General features: G+C 38.7%; 1 protein-coding gene across 1 annotated transcript in view; it reads right to left on the reverse strand.

Moving 5' to 3' along the window:
* LOC120318871 (triple functional domain protein-like) overlaps positions 1–14237 on the reverse strand; it is a 38494-nt gene extending 24257 nt beyond the window's left edge. The window contains exons 1-4 of the mRNA XM_039366990.1: positions 13819–14237; positions 12771–12963; positions 7681–8193; positions 1747–1869 (exon numbers count right to left, since the gene is read on the reverse strand). Coding sequence (XP_039222924.1) covers positions 1747–1869; positions 7681–8193; positions 12771–12963; positions 13819–13949 — 960 coding nt within the window. The 5' untranslated portion in view covers positions 13950–14237. The remainder of the gene's footprint in view (positions 1–1746; positions 1870–7680; positions 8194–12770; positions 12964–13818) is intronic.
* Between the last annotated feature and the right edge of the window lie 812 nt (positions 14238–15049).

A 15049-nucleotide genomic window follows, 5' to 3' on the forward strand; every position in this document is an offset into this window, starting at 1 on the left:
AACTCACTGCCACCTGTTTTAAGGAGCAGTAGAAAAACTGAGCTAGAGGGAAACACACTAAGGTGAAGACAAACCCTGGACTGATTTGGACTGATCTGAACAACTAATGTTAATAGTGCATCTTTTGTTTAAAATATTCTTTCAAGGTTGCATAAGAGGCATAAAAACTGCTTATTACAGGGTAATTTTAGAAAAAAAAAACCCAGAACTTCAGGTCTGGGTGGGAGAGAGACTTCAAGAGAAGAAATGAATTTCAGACACTGGTCTTCCAGTTCAACTATATTCTTGACCTGACTTCATTTACTTTAGAATTGGATGAGAGATTTCACTTTCACCATAGCACAAAATCAAGCTTGTCATTCTATAATCTGATTAAGTAGGCATCTTCCCAATGCTAAGAGAATTATATATAGAAGCGTGATAATGGGGAAACCATTTTTCAAAAATTTAAGTATAAAGTTTTGCTTTCTTCAAAGTAGGCAATGGTTCTCCTGAAAGAACTACAGCTTTTAAAGGGATTCTCCTTCTTGTTTTGTTTATTCAGCTGAGAGGAGCCTGCTTCAGTAAAATGAACCTGCTCTCCATAAATAAGGCAGAGCTGAAAGAGAGAAAGAGATTTTGTTCCAGAAAAGAGACACTATAGATTGTGTTGTCTGTTGGGACAGATGTGACTGATACATCTGTTAGGATCATATGAGTATTAAAAAAAATCTTAATTTACATAAGTTTCTATTTTTCTCTAGAAAAAGTTTAACTCTTTTTGAAGCCTCCCTTTCATAAGTGGCATATTGCAAACTGATTAGTAATGATCAATCTAAAGTTGAACACGACTTCATATGAATAAAACTTTAAGGAAAATATAAGATTCTACTAAAGGCTATAACTTTCACATTTTCTTCTTCAAAAGGAAATTCTGATGATGTTACCTAGTCAGGTAATGAATTATCTGCAAGCAAAAAATAAAGTGGAGAGAGCACCAAGGACTCCACAATTCAACCTTAAGTTACATAAATTCAGTTCTGTTTTAAGTAAGAAAAACCCAAACAGACCTCTTGATAAGTAGCCCTAAGAAGTTCAAAACTGCTGTCAAAACAGGTCACATCTAAACTGCAGAAATTCAAAACTGCTGTCAAAACAGGTCACATCCAAATTGTAGATCCAAATGAAAGTAATGCCCAGGAGAAACAAGCCACAACTTAAAAGTTGAATAAATCCTAGCATTTGTTTTATTAATGCATTTCCATTTCAAAACCCCTTTTAAGTACTGTCAGTTAAATGCTAGGTCCCTTCAGCCATTAGGTTTGAAATGTATTTTACTCTTCCTTTGAGAATTCTATGAGTTACCTATTCCCTTCCAAACTGTACAACATCTGACTCTGTGTGTGTTTGTGACAGACAGACACACATCCACACACACTGTATAGTACTTTTAAATATTACTTCAACTTTTTGAACAGTAGTGTCTAGAAGTTTTATATATTTACATATATAAGTGTAAGTGTATCTAACACACACACACACACACACACACACACATGATTTTTCCGTTAAGTCCTCCTTTCCATTTGTATGTTACATAATCGAGCAAGCTATGTTCTTCCCAATCTCTCTTCTCTGCTATTTATTTACACTGGACCTTCCATTACCCTGCTTTCAGTGAGAATCAGAAAGCAAAGCTCTGTATTCTTCGATATTAAAAAGAACAAGGTGTATCAAAAAAACGAAGTGCTCTTGCAAAAGTCTTACCATACAGTTCATAGCAAAATGGTTGTGCTGTGTCTGAAGTTCCATAGCATGAGGGTGACTGGCTCCAATTTCTGTGTAGCTGTTCAAAAACAGCCCTTTATTGTGTGTGATCCAGTCAAACATCTAAAGAAAGCAAAAATTAATGTTCAGCATAGAAGTGCACAGAGGCTTAAAACATTTGCCGATTATCATATAAATGACTTACAATTTTAGCAAAGCTTCCTAATGGTACAGCGCTGAGCAAGACAGTCATGTAAATAACCATTCAGGTAGCTAGTAACAATCGCCTTGAGGCAACTAGTCGGCTCTTTTAGTTTCTCAATATGCCTCAAATATTAACCTAAAGATAAAAGGCTAGCTAGGCAAAAAGAAATTGATAAAAGTGATACATGCATGACTCATTTTGAAAAGATGAAGTAAGTATAAAGGAGCACTACCCCAAAAGACACAATATCTGTCAAATGCAAAATTTGTTGAAACACCCATTGAAAAAAATGTTTATTGATGTACCAATGAAACAAGATGAAATAATCAACCTGGGCCTTATATTCTACTTATTTGGTTGAAAATATGTTTGCATATAACTCTCCAAAATGTGTTTAGCTGATGTGGGCTCCCTCCCTCCAATGGATTAGGTAAGATTTCAAACGATGAATAAACTGAAAAAGCAACTATTTAATGAAAATAGGAAACTTCATTTATAAGAACTTCATAAGAACTTGGCAGCATACCAACAAGCATTAACAAATTGAAGAGCATTATCAACCAATATGATCATATTGATCACCTCCACCTTCAGTTCTATTTTGGACACTTCAAAGTTTCTGAAATGTCTTCAAAATTAACCCCAACTGTAACTTGCCAGAGCAGATAACTGATGTCAACATATTCCTGTTTGGAAAGTACTTCACCCTAAGCAGACTGTAGGCCACCAAAACCACCAATGACACTAGTGACAGTACTGGATCCAGGAATATCCTCAGTTCATTATTTTAAGAATAGTGCAATCCTTTTCAGAACAGGCCAAATGTGGTCCATTTGAGCAGAGGTGCCATTCGCCAAGCGCACCTCCTTGTCTGGACAGAACTTCATTCATTGGGCTTCATCACTTCTATGCTGAGCCACTGATCTGGGGTATTTACTGCTACACCAGTTTAGATGGAAAAGTAAGGTAAAGCTGCATATCAACTGTGTATTGTTAAACTAAGCACACTACTTCAAATTATCTCCCCCAATGGCTTTCACATAGATATTAAATTGTATGGGCATAAAGCTGAGGACCACTGTGATCTTGCTGCCATGGAATAGGGGTATAAGACCACAGCTCCACCTTCTGAGAATGTTTAGTCAACTAGGAGCGGAACTGAAAAAAAAAACAGTGCTTCTATCTCAGGGAGTTCCAGAAGATACTACATCAATGCTATTGAAAGCTGTTGAGATTTTGAAGATAATACATAAATCTCTGTTCTATCTGTTACTCTCGCAGAGAAATAGATGACCAAATTTGAAATGAATCTGAGGAAATCAACTTCATGCAGGAATGCTTGGAGTTGGTCATCAACCACACACTTGAGTATCGTATCTGAAAATAAAGATAGGGTTGCTCATTTTTTCTTTATTCTCTACTCTGTGTCCATGTTAGATTTCTTCATTAGTGGCCTGGTTCTTGCTTCTTTCAAAGGATCTGATCATTATCAGAATTAATAATAAAATGAATTAATGACTTCTTCAATTCAACTGGCTATCTCCTTCTTACTAGATGTAACAAATCCAGACAAACAAATACAGTTGGTTTTCATTTAGTGACAACTGGGACTGGAAACACAGTCATTAAGTTGAAGTGCTCACCAAGTGAAACAATGATTGTGCTTATGATTTTACTTCAGCATTCCTTCCCCTTCCAGATCTATGAAGGTCGTAAATGTGAGGAATGGTTGCAAAGTTACTTTTTCATCATCATTGTAACTGCAAATGGTTGTTGTTCACAGCAGTCTCTAATAAGGACTACCTGTACTATAACTGGTTGAATTTCTCCATGAGAATAATCTTCATCTTCTGGCCTCAACAATAGTGGACTACATAGTGCTGTGGATACCTCTTGCAAAACATTTTCATTAATTATTAAATATCAGATGTGGCCAAATTTACCAGATGCCACCCTTTACCATATTAAGCCATGAAGGGTATAATCAATTCCCTTTCGAGGTCAAAGTATTAAACATGCTTCACAAATCAGAACAACTTAAAATATAATGAATGGTAGAAAACAATTGCCATAGAGTAAGCTCAGTAATGAATTTTCATACTACTCATTTAGATTTGTCATATGTTTCCTTCATTTGCTTCTTAGCCACTGTTCTACTTACTTTATTGTTGTCACTCCAAGATAACCAGGTAATTCTGGCAAGCTGAAGGAGATGGTGGCTAAAAGCGGGGGTGGGGAAGGATAATTTATGATTTTTTTGATTAAACAAATTTATATGGCCAGCCAACTCATACACAGCTTACATCATTAAATTATCACAATGTAAAAACCCATAATCCTCCCACCTGCCCCAGTATCATATGGCAATGGGCCAAGTCACAGGGCTTCAACTCAAGTGCCTAACATAACTGGAAAATCATGAAAGCCACATTGCCATGGGGAAATGACACTGATAATCTCCACGGAGCAATCTGTCCATGACAGTGGGGTGTCAAACCCCCAGCCCAGATCAGCAGTTTCCTGTCCAACTGATGATTTCTTCAACATGTCAAGTCAATGACATTCTTGGATAGTTCCATTTGTTGTAATGATATCCATAAAATCCTGGGTTGCACTAGACTGACTAGCTTCAACCCTTACATTGTGCTCCCCCAGGACTACCACTTGGGAAGGCTCTGAGATCATACCATCTGTTCAGGGAAGGAGAGTGCTGGGCCAAAAGATAGGACTGAAAAATCTCTCCATCTCCTTCAGTGATTCCAGGAGCAAATAACTAACTTGTTGACCCTGAAGACACATTTTAACTGAGATGTTCAGAATTTCTAATTCTATAGTGTAAGTTGGTTGAGAAGAAATGTCAACATTTAAATTCAGGCAGTTATAAAATATATGCCTTTTTAAAAATAAATAATAAAGTGAAAGAAATGGATACCCAAGATTAAATTAAAAGAAACCCTTGAAAATTCTCAGGCTACATTTGTATTAATATATTACAGGATATTTCAGAGTTAGGTTTGTTCAAGGTAGATTGGAAATTCTAATTTGAACTAAAATATTTCGGACATTGACTCATAATTTTGAACAAGATACTCCTATTCTAAATTTGATGTTGATATGTGCTCAACTAGATAGCTTTATTGCTTATATGTTTTAATTTACTGCATGCTATATTTGAGATTTGAAAAGCGAGAGTGTCAATCAATGTGAAGTTTTGGCATGGCTATTTGGAATTTGTGGGATGAGAATTAAAACATCTAATTACAACTCATTTTAAAAAGGTAGCTAATGAATACCTACTATTTAGTTTATTTGGTATAGGCGCACTTTAAAAGAGTCCTATAAAAATATCCAAATAACAATATCTCGGGGGGGGGGGGCGTTCTCTTCTTTATAATCTTTTAAAGCTTTGATGTTCTAGCCATAATTCTTTGCTGGTACAATAAACAAACACAACTACTCTCCAATGCTATGTGCTTGAGTTGGAGTTGGGATTCACCATCCGATTTGTCTGTCTTATCCCTCTAAATATAAACAAAGTAATAAAGACAACCAAGATGCCCCAAACAGCTCTAAGAGTTTGAATGTAAATCTAAAGCCAACTGCCCAGGTGCCTTTACTTTAATAGCAAAGATTAAGCAGGAACTCCCAGCAGATACAGATATTGTTTCAAAAGTACGTTAAAATTATGTTGTAATCAAACACAGTTCAATTTGAGCTATGGCATCTCCAAATGCCCAAATACAGAATTTCTTATGGAATAAATGTTCATGGACCAGTCTAGTTCATTATAATAATGATAATCAGACATAGGAAACCTGAAATATAAATACAATGGCACACACATGTTTTTGCTTAGAATAAAATAGCGCAAAACCCAAATGTATGTTACATTCTAACAACATTCTTTTCACTTATTTAATTCTCCAGGGTATCCAGCTACAGAAGAAAAGCATGAGGTTAGAATTTGTTCCAACTCATGTTTATCGTCTCCTGTTGTCACTGGCAAAAAGGATGAATCAATCATATATTTCCAAATGCTTCTTTCCAGCCCCTGCTGAATCTTAAATTTGGGGAACATTTCCTGCATGTATGGGATGCTGGATCAATGTATTTTCCAAGCAGGAAATCTGTTCCCATGTTAGGATATAAATTAGGTAGAATCTATTCAGATCTTCTCAGCTATTCAATCGGGCTAAGAAAGTTTGTAAACCTCTAACAGAGAATACCATATATTTTCTGAATTATCTATAAAAATGAAATCCAAACAATGGAATATTAAGACACGGCTAAAAACAGGGACATGCACAACATTCCAAGTCAAACTGTTTTCAAATTCAGCACTTCCTATTTCCTATTTATGCTTCAAGTATGAAACAATTTTTTAAAGATGTGAAACTGCTAGTTTCCAGCATTCTGGAAGTGTTCCTAGCTCAAAACAGAGTAGTTCACACTAATAGGTGTCTCAACATACTTGGAGTGACTGTTTCCAACTACAGGCAAAGCACGCTGCATTTAAAAACTGGATACTTCAGATTCAAAAATATTCAGTGTTTTTCATACTCTTTCCTCCAAATCCCTATTACTAGCTAATAGAGAAAGACCCTATTTTAGGGCTGAAATTAGAATAGCCTGAAAGGCAGTGCAGCCTATGCCTTTTATTTGACTTCTACTTGTAGATGCTTTAAAAAGCTATTTCAACAGAAGCGAAGGCGATTCAGAGTATATAATTGTCTTGAGACTTTTGCAATATTTTAGCCACTTAGATGAAAATATATGGTTAAAAACTTGCTGGGTCTCCTGAAAAAGCCCACTGTGAAAGAACTTTAGAGATGTTGATTTTCAGCCCAGAAAAAAAAATGGCAGGAATCCCAAAAAAAGAACAAGCTACAGTAATAATAGTGAATTGGTTATTATTTTATTGGGCTGTTTGTTCTCTGTTGGTTCTTAATTGCAAACCAGACTTGAAGCCAACCTTGGCTGAGAACAGCATGTACATATGTGTAAGGGTAATAAGATATCTCACTCAAATCCCAGTGTTATGATTAATTTGCCCAAATCATCAAATTAGCTAGGTTAAAGTGATTTATAATAACAATAAAAATAAATATTTTACTCCAGTATCTTATGCTTTTTCCTAGTCTTACTTTTTAGATATAGCGAGTTCCTACACCGTGATTTATTCTGAATTGAGCAAAAGATTGGTATCCAAATTACCACCAATCAAGCACCTATCAGAATAAAAAAGGAGGGATAAAAATAAACATTTAATTTAAAAAACCTGCCAGATTATAAAAAAAAAATTAAGGGATCTAAAAATTAGAGGCCAGAGTTCCACCTACCTCTTTTTCTTTCTTTAAGTATGTGTGCATGTATGTATGTCTCTCTACGTCTGTGTGCATATAATTTACTACTGCCTTCCTTAAATTGGTGTCCTCCAGTTGTACTAAAAGAATCCCACTTATCTGGTGGGCATCAGCTTGGAAAGGCTGCTAAAGAACAAGCTTAACAACTAATGGGGGCTTTGGCAACATCATACTTTGCTAGGAAAGCCACCTCTTCTTTCTGCAGCATTAATCATCACATACTTCCTATGCCTGAATGGCCAGGAGAACAGATGAATCATAAAGTCTAGGTTTTAAAAGGGAAAAATGCAGGATGCTTCCACAGAATCAAGTGCTAATATATACGGCCCAATCGCCTTAAAACAGCTCATAAAAGTTTACATTTACCTTCTCTGCATCCTGCTCAAATAGCCTGAGCTGAAAGCATTGGTCTAATTTCAATTTCCGTACGTGCCACATCTGATGCAGATGCTGCCGTGTTGAGTGCAGCCGGTCCAACATAGTAGATACTTTCGGCAAGAGATTCTGAAGATCCACGTTTCCAGACCCGGAGTTCTTTTTGGGGAAAGTCTCACTGCTTTGTATCCTCTGCAGTAGCTTTTGCCCTTCCAAGTCCAGATCCTCGATAGGAGCTTTAATGACTTTTTTCTTCAATTGTGAATGCTCCTCTATCATACTCCGGGCTGCCTCCAAGTCCTGAGGCAAATCCTTTTTGGCCAATATATCCTGCAGCTCCTCCAACCTAGAGAGCATATGAGTGGCATTGCTAATATAATCCTCAAAGGCAACTCTGATTTCTATCCATTCTTCGTGGTTATATTCCAAACAGCCATCAAATTCGTGAGTTAACTGAGAAGGGTCGACAACTTTGGTAAGGCCTTCCAGAGACACCATGTTTGTCTAAAAAAGCAAAGATTAATTGTTAGCTATGCGGCATGGTATATTTAAGCACACATATGTGCATACTAGGCGCTATTGCAAATAACATATATAAAACACAATAAGAAGAACATGAAATGACACCAGCTTTAATTGTTCTACTTATCACTCTACCTTTTCTTCCTCTATGTGGGTTTCTTTCAACACGTTTCATAAATGGGATATTAATTTAGACTAGGCAAGATCATTCCAAAGCATGATCATTCTAAAGCAGCCAGGTTTCCCAGTGCTATGGCTGAACCAAGATTTAACTAGATATAGCCTGTCTATAGACTTTTTTTTTTTATCAAGAGGTCGCTTGGGCAAAAGATAAGGATCAATTTCAGAATCTGGGGACCAAAGTATAACATGAATATAAAGAGCTAACTCATCTGATCCCATCTTGCATTCATAGGTAGCTCTCAACTGAAGGCATACAAGAACAAACTCGGTTCATTACAGGAATTGGAACCAATATTTTCCACATTAAGTGATGTGGGCGTAAAGCATGACCGTGCGACTGCAATGCTTGGCAATGGCAATCCCAGCATTCCCCATTCCCATTGTTAAATGAGGATCTTGGGTTATTAAGCCAGTCCCATACGGCTTGCAAGAAGGCTGGCAGGCAAATAAAGCACGATGAGGCTGGGGATGGCTGCTGTCTAACAAGGGAGGGTGTGCAAGCAGCTCGCAAGGCATGGCACGAGTGTGGCAGAGTTGGAGTGACTGCTGCCTGGCGGGTGTGAGCAACTTACTGGATGATTTGCAACCTTTCCTCTGCTTTCCCCATTGACTGGGCTGGTGGGAAGCCAGCAGGGAAGGTTGTAAATTATGGTCATCTGACGGGGAGGGGATTCTGCAACCACTATAAATGCAAGCTAGTTGGCAAGTATCTAGACTGGAATCACATAACTGTGGAGGTGCTGTGACAGCTGGAAGTTCAGTGACTGGTCATAAGCCTCCTTTTTCAGTGCCACTGTAAGCATGAATGGTCACTGAATGGTCAGTAATCAGTGACTACTTATGTATATTTTTATGTATGTGTATAGTGGCATAAAGTCTAATAATGATGATGATGATGATGATGATGATGATAAAAGCATTCCCCCCTCTGCAACTAACACAAATTAATGCCAAGTACTAAACTCATATCTGGAGTCAACTACAATTCCCAGTAGTCAAGATTACAATGTCTTCTTAAATTATAAATATTTAATTTTGCTTCCTGAAAAACTGTAGATGAACCCTGAAAGTTCTCTCTAGAGAGGGAGAACTGAGACCGCAGTGGACTGAATCCCCACTTAAATCTTACTAATTTCATGGATGAGACAAAACTATCTCTTCTGTTGATCTTAAAATCCAAGATGGTTTGCTGGTAATTTGCTCTTCTGGTGAATTTTAACACTATACCAGAACAAACTTCTATACTGGTTTATATTTCGTGATTGCTCCCACATAGCTTGCATCATGCAATCAGCTATATGAACTAGGAAATCTCATTTCAATGTTCTCCTGAAAGTCAGAATCTGAAGCCAAAATTTGGATTTATAATTCCATGCAAAGGCAGCCAATATAGGAAGGTACAAAATAAAATAGTCTGAAGTGTCTATTCAGAATTCTAAATTCAGATTTACAAATTTCACTATTCTTGTTGCAAGAGCCCAAAAAATAAATTAATCCAAACTGGAGTTATCACAGAAGCAGGGAATAAGGCGATGCCAAGAAGCTCTACTTCCAATATGAATATGCCAATTGGCCCTTCTCTCTGGAACCTTTATCTAATGCACAAATGTCCACAGGGAAGCATTACAACTCGTGGAGAAGCATCTGTGTGTATTCATAACAGAGCACAGGATGTAATCTGGCTCAGCATTGTATGACCATTATACAAGGCCCCCACAAAGACAAGGTGCATATAAAGCCCCTCTCTCTCTCTCTCTCTCTCTCTCTCTCTCTCCTCTCCTCTCTCTCTCTCTCTCTCTCTCTCTCTCTCTCTCTCTCTGGCTTTTCAGAGCACACAAAATGGTGATGGTGCAAACCAGCAGCTTATCAAAATATAGGTACTTTACAGATATTCTGCTTCAAAGCTCTAGGCCCAAACAACAGTCACCACCACACTCCATCCTCAAACAAGTAGCAAAGGAGAAGGCAGCCCTTCCTACAAAATTAGAAGGAAGTTCAGTACAAATATCCCAGTTCTCTTCTTATAGCCTCTGCTCTCTGAAAAAATATGTAGAAGCCTAACATTTCACAGCAGCAAATCCTCCCACACGTCAAAAAAAGTGATGAGCTTCTCCTGCTAGTATGTCTTCTGCAAAGGGCGATTATTCAATTCCATCCATTGCTGCTGCACTGATCAAGCCATCCTGAACACTGTTTTATTTGCTTCATTCAATCAATCATCCAACAGCTAACACTTCCCTAAATGACATACAAAAAGTGGATCAATTTAAGAAACACAATTCCTATGAGCTATAGTTGCAGCACATAAAAAGCAAATAAGTAAATAAAATAGTACCAAGACAGGTCATGATGGATGGAGTATACCCATCCTGCCCTCCTTGGCCTCTTAAGCAGCTTTCGTTACCATCATTTCTGGAAACTTCCTGGCTGATGGAAGTGGGTTGGGAATAGGAGGCAGATTCTGCCAGTGGTTCTCCATTTATAGATGGTTCCAGTTGGAGGTGGGGATGGGATCCATCCCTCGGTCTGTGTTTTGCACGGCACTAGAGGGTTTAATTTTCTTCCCATTGAAATATATTTAAAAACCCTGGGTGATGTTATCTATTAGCATGTATGCTAATGATAGTTGCACATCTACAAATGATGCCTAGAGACTATTCAGGTGTGGATGAGGAAGATTTGGCTTCAGCTCAACCCTGACAAGACTGAGTGGATGGGGGTTTTATACTCTCACTAGCAGGTCTAATGAGTTTCCATTCATAACTCTGAATGGGGTTACAGCTCCCCAGGGAGAGTTGGTGTGCAATCTGATGGTTTCTGCTTGAGCAATAGGTAGCAATTGTGGCAAGGAAAATCTTTGCACAAATAAACCTTGCCCATCAGTTGCACCTGTCCCCAGATGGGGAGCCACTGCTTACAATCATCTTAGTCTCCTCCCAGTTGGATGATTGCAAAGCGGCTACCTTTGAAAAGTATTTGGAATTTTCAGACTAACCACAATGCAGCAGCATGTGAAGCAGTGGGCACCCCATGATACGTGCACATAAGGCCAAGTTGCACTACTGGCTCCCTGTAGGCTTCTAGGTGCAATTCAAGATGCTGGCTTTCATTTTTGAAGCCCTGCATGGCAGAGGAGCAGATTATTTGTGGGACTGCTTATCCCTTGTGGTTGATGCCTATCTCACTAGATCTGACAGAATGAATATGATCCACTCTGCTTTGCTGACATAATGTAAATGAGGAGGAGATGCTGATGCAACCGAAGTCACTGCAAAGTAAGAATATTCAATGGGGGTGTAGTGTGGAGGAAGGCATGGGCTGGGCCGCCACAAGCACTGCTCTTGCTTCTTATACATTCTAATACTGGGAAAACATATTCATATATGTTCATATATTCAATGTAAAATATATTCTAATACTGGGAAAATATTCAAAGACTACATGTTCCTCGATACTACTCATTAGTCTGCTTCCAGTGAAATATTTGTTCTGCAGAAACTGGTTATCCTTACTACCGCTCATTTCACCAGGCCTGTAAAAAAGACCCATTTATCAACAGCAGCAATGCCTGGAATGTTCTGCGCTATTCCATCTCCCAAGGCATTCAGCAATATTCAATGGGACAAGATTACTGTCTCCTGACCAAGTCCTTGACACATGATTTTGCATCAGAAGATTACCGTTAATGCTGGCGTACAAGGCGACCCGGCGTATAAGACGACCCCCGTCTTTATAGCCGGGCCGCATTCCTAGAACGTCATCTTATACGCCAGAAACTACCAATATTTCTGGCGTATAAGACGACTCGGCGTATAAGACGACCCCCGTCTTTGGCGCCGATTTCAGCGCTCGCGGAAGTCGCCTTATACGCCGGCATTTACGGTATATTCCTAACACCAAGCTAATACCAAATGCCATGGACCACAGCAGAGGAGGAGCCAGGAAAATCACCACTTGCAACCATATATTGAGACTCTTTATTAATAAACATTTTTCCATGTTTGAATAGCGGACAGATATCCTTAACAGCATGGTTCCTCATTAGTAAGCAGAGGCAATACTTCCAGCCAAGCTGGGTCATGACTGGCGTTTATGTATTTTCTAGTTTATTCTTTTATTGCAGAAGGAGCTATGTATTTAATGACTGCTTAGAAGATGAAGCAATGCTGTATCCTTTTTCCTTTACTCTAAATATAGCTAACTTGCTCTGTAATTTCCTCCTCCCACGGTCCAGCAATGCAGATTTTCTTTTTAAACAAGTGCAAAATATTAAATCCATAAATGTCTGGAAAGGAGACTCAAAAGGCAGTTTTCCCTTTGCCTGGTGCGCCCAACGCTGCAAAAAAAATAAACCCCCCATTGCTGCAATACATTACCTCAAATTCAAACTTGGAGCTGCCAAAGTTAGTCCGCTGTTTCTGCCAAAAGTTATCTGGCTTGATTATCAGTGCAACGTGAATGCAACATGGAAAAGATTCCTGTAGGATCTTCAAAAGTGGCTTAATAGAGTCCCATTTTGATCCGCGCATATCTACAATTACTGTGAAACCTCGCTTGCAAACCTCTTCACTAGAAAGGAAATAGAACAGCAATTAAAAAAGGCAAGCTGTATTACAAGAACAAACTTGATAATTCATCTGTCAATTGTGCTTACACTTTCATCTATCCACCTAGTAGGAGTTTTACCTGTGGAAAGATTGTCCCCAGCCAGATTTAAAAAAAAAAAAAACTTAAGATTTTTATCCAGTATGTTTTAAGATTGGCAGGCAAACTTAACCATGTTTCAGCTTTGTATAAAAGCCCCCCCCCCTCCTCTGCCTTCCCTTTCTGCCACACATCCCCATCTGACTTTCATTTTCTCCTTCAATATTTTGCAAAGCAGGCTTGGCTCTTCTAGTTAGATATTAACAATGCCTAAAATCTGAGTTGCACTGAAACTTTTGAAAAACTCTGCAAATCATAACAAGAAGCAGTTATCTCAAAAGAGAACAATTTCAGAAAAGCAACTTTGTAATATCATGCTTAACGCCATTTCTGCGGGTTTTCTCTGCAACCAATACTTAGAAGATCACAAGGTGAGCTTTAAGCCTTCACCAGTAAGATGTGGAGTTAGGGCCAGGATGTTTTTCACTATTGCTGTTTGCCAAATGCTTGAGCAAAATGCTTGAGTAAAATCACAGCAATGCCCCTTAAAACTAGCTCTAATTTTGTCAAAACCACTTTCGCCCTGATACTTTCATTCCTTCCAGGACAAGCTTTCCTTGTAATCATGTAATTACAGAAATTGCATTACACAGAATACAAATCTGACAGAATGAAAGAATAAAGCAGACTTTCCGGTCATGTTTCCATAAAATATAGCCCGTGTAAACGATTTTGTTTTGCTGCAGAGACACACATAAAATACACAAAAGGTGCCCTTACCTAGGGATGCACGCAAGGTATGAAATGAGCCTCCTAAGGTCCTCTTGTCGTATTCTGTCATGATTGCTTCGAGCTGGAAATGTTAGAATGGGGCCCCCACGCTTATCTCTTCCACCTGAAAAAAGAAACATACTGAGGGCCTGCAGACTGTGGCAAACATTGAAGATAAAGGCCTCTGTCCCAGAGAGAACTGCAATCCCTCGCTATGCATCTGAGCCAAGAATTTGGACAAGACTGCATTTCCACAGAAAGGCACCACTGTATATGTTATGTTCTCAATTAAAAGGCACAACACTAGGGGGAGATATGGATAAGAAAGTTCTTCTTTTACAGCTGCAGAAATTATGCTGAATATACTGGAAGCATTTTATATGTATCTAATTCCATTGGTACCCTTCACCTTGTCAAAAGGGCTGCAAATGGCTTCAAAGAAATTCTATCTGTGAGGACCCACCCCACTTTGCATCTTAAGAAGACAGAACTCTTGGAATAATTCTTCCAACAGGAATCCTTTATTAAGAGAAAATGGTTGCAGGCATGCTAGACAGGACTTGGGGTTCAAGCTCTCCCATTCAAGGTTTTAAGGGGTTCCCCAGTAGTCCCACCCAATCAACCCCCCTTCCAGTGATAGTTTCAAGTATCACAATTCCATCCCCTTTCTTCTTCCGTCTGGATGGAGACTTCAGATAACTACATGAAAGGCAATTACTCTTCTTTGATATGTTAAAGCTTAGAGGCCACAATAAACACACATTCAGTCCTTTGAAGTGTGCTGAAGGAAGTGAGGGCCATAAAGCCCCTTTGCTCTCCCCCTTTTCTACCTCTTATGGCAGAATCCAGAGAAGGCAGAATTGGGAGTTTCTATGTTTGATAATTAAAGATGAAATATAATTGGATTCTGACATCCGGCCCCTCTTAACATTAAGAGAGATCCACCTGAAAGAAAACACAAGTAAAAAATTTAGTTAGGCTTGTTAGGATACTCTGTGTGAAACTTCTTCAATAGCTTCGGGGCTCTGACGTGACGTTTATGGACCCACTCAATTTGTGAGGCAGGGAGGTGTTTCCAGGCAACTAGGTACTGAGTTGTTCCACGATATCTCCTAGAGTCAAGGATCTCTTTTATTTCGAAGTGTTGTTCCCCCTCCACCATGATTGGAGGTGGTGGGGGGGGGATTTTGGCCGTCTAGAGGTGACTGATGCGTCTCTTTTCAGGCAAGCGCACTGAAAA

This window comes from Crotalus tigris, unplaced genomic scaffold (assembly GCF_016545835.1).
Source record: "Crotalus tigris isolate CLP2741 ecotype Arizona unplaced genomic scaffold, ASM1654583v1 scf7180000020510.43976, whole genome shotgun sequence".
In the NCBI taxonomy this organism is placed as follows: Eukaryota; Metazoa; Chordata; class Lepidosauria; order Squamata; family Viperidae; genus Crotalus; species Crotalus tigris.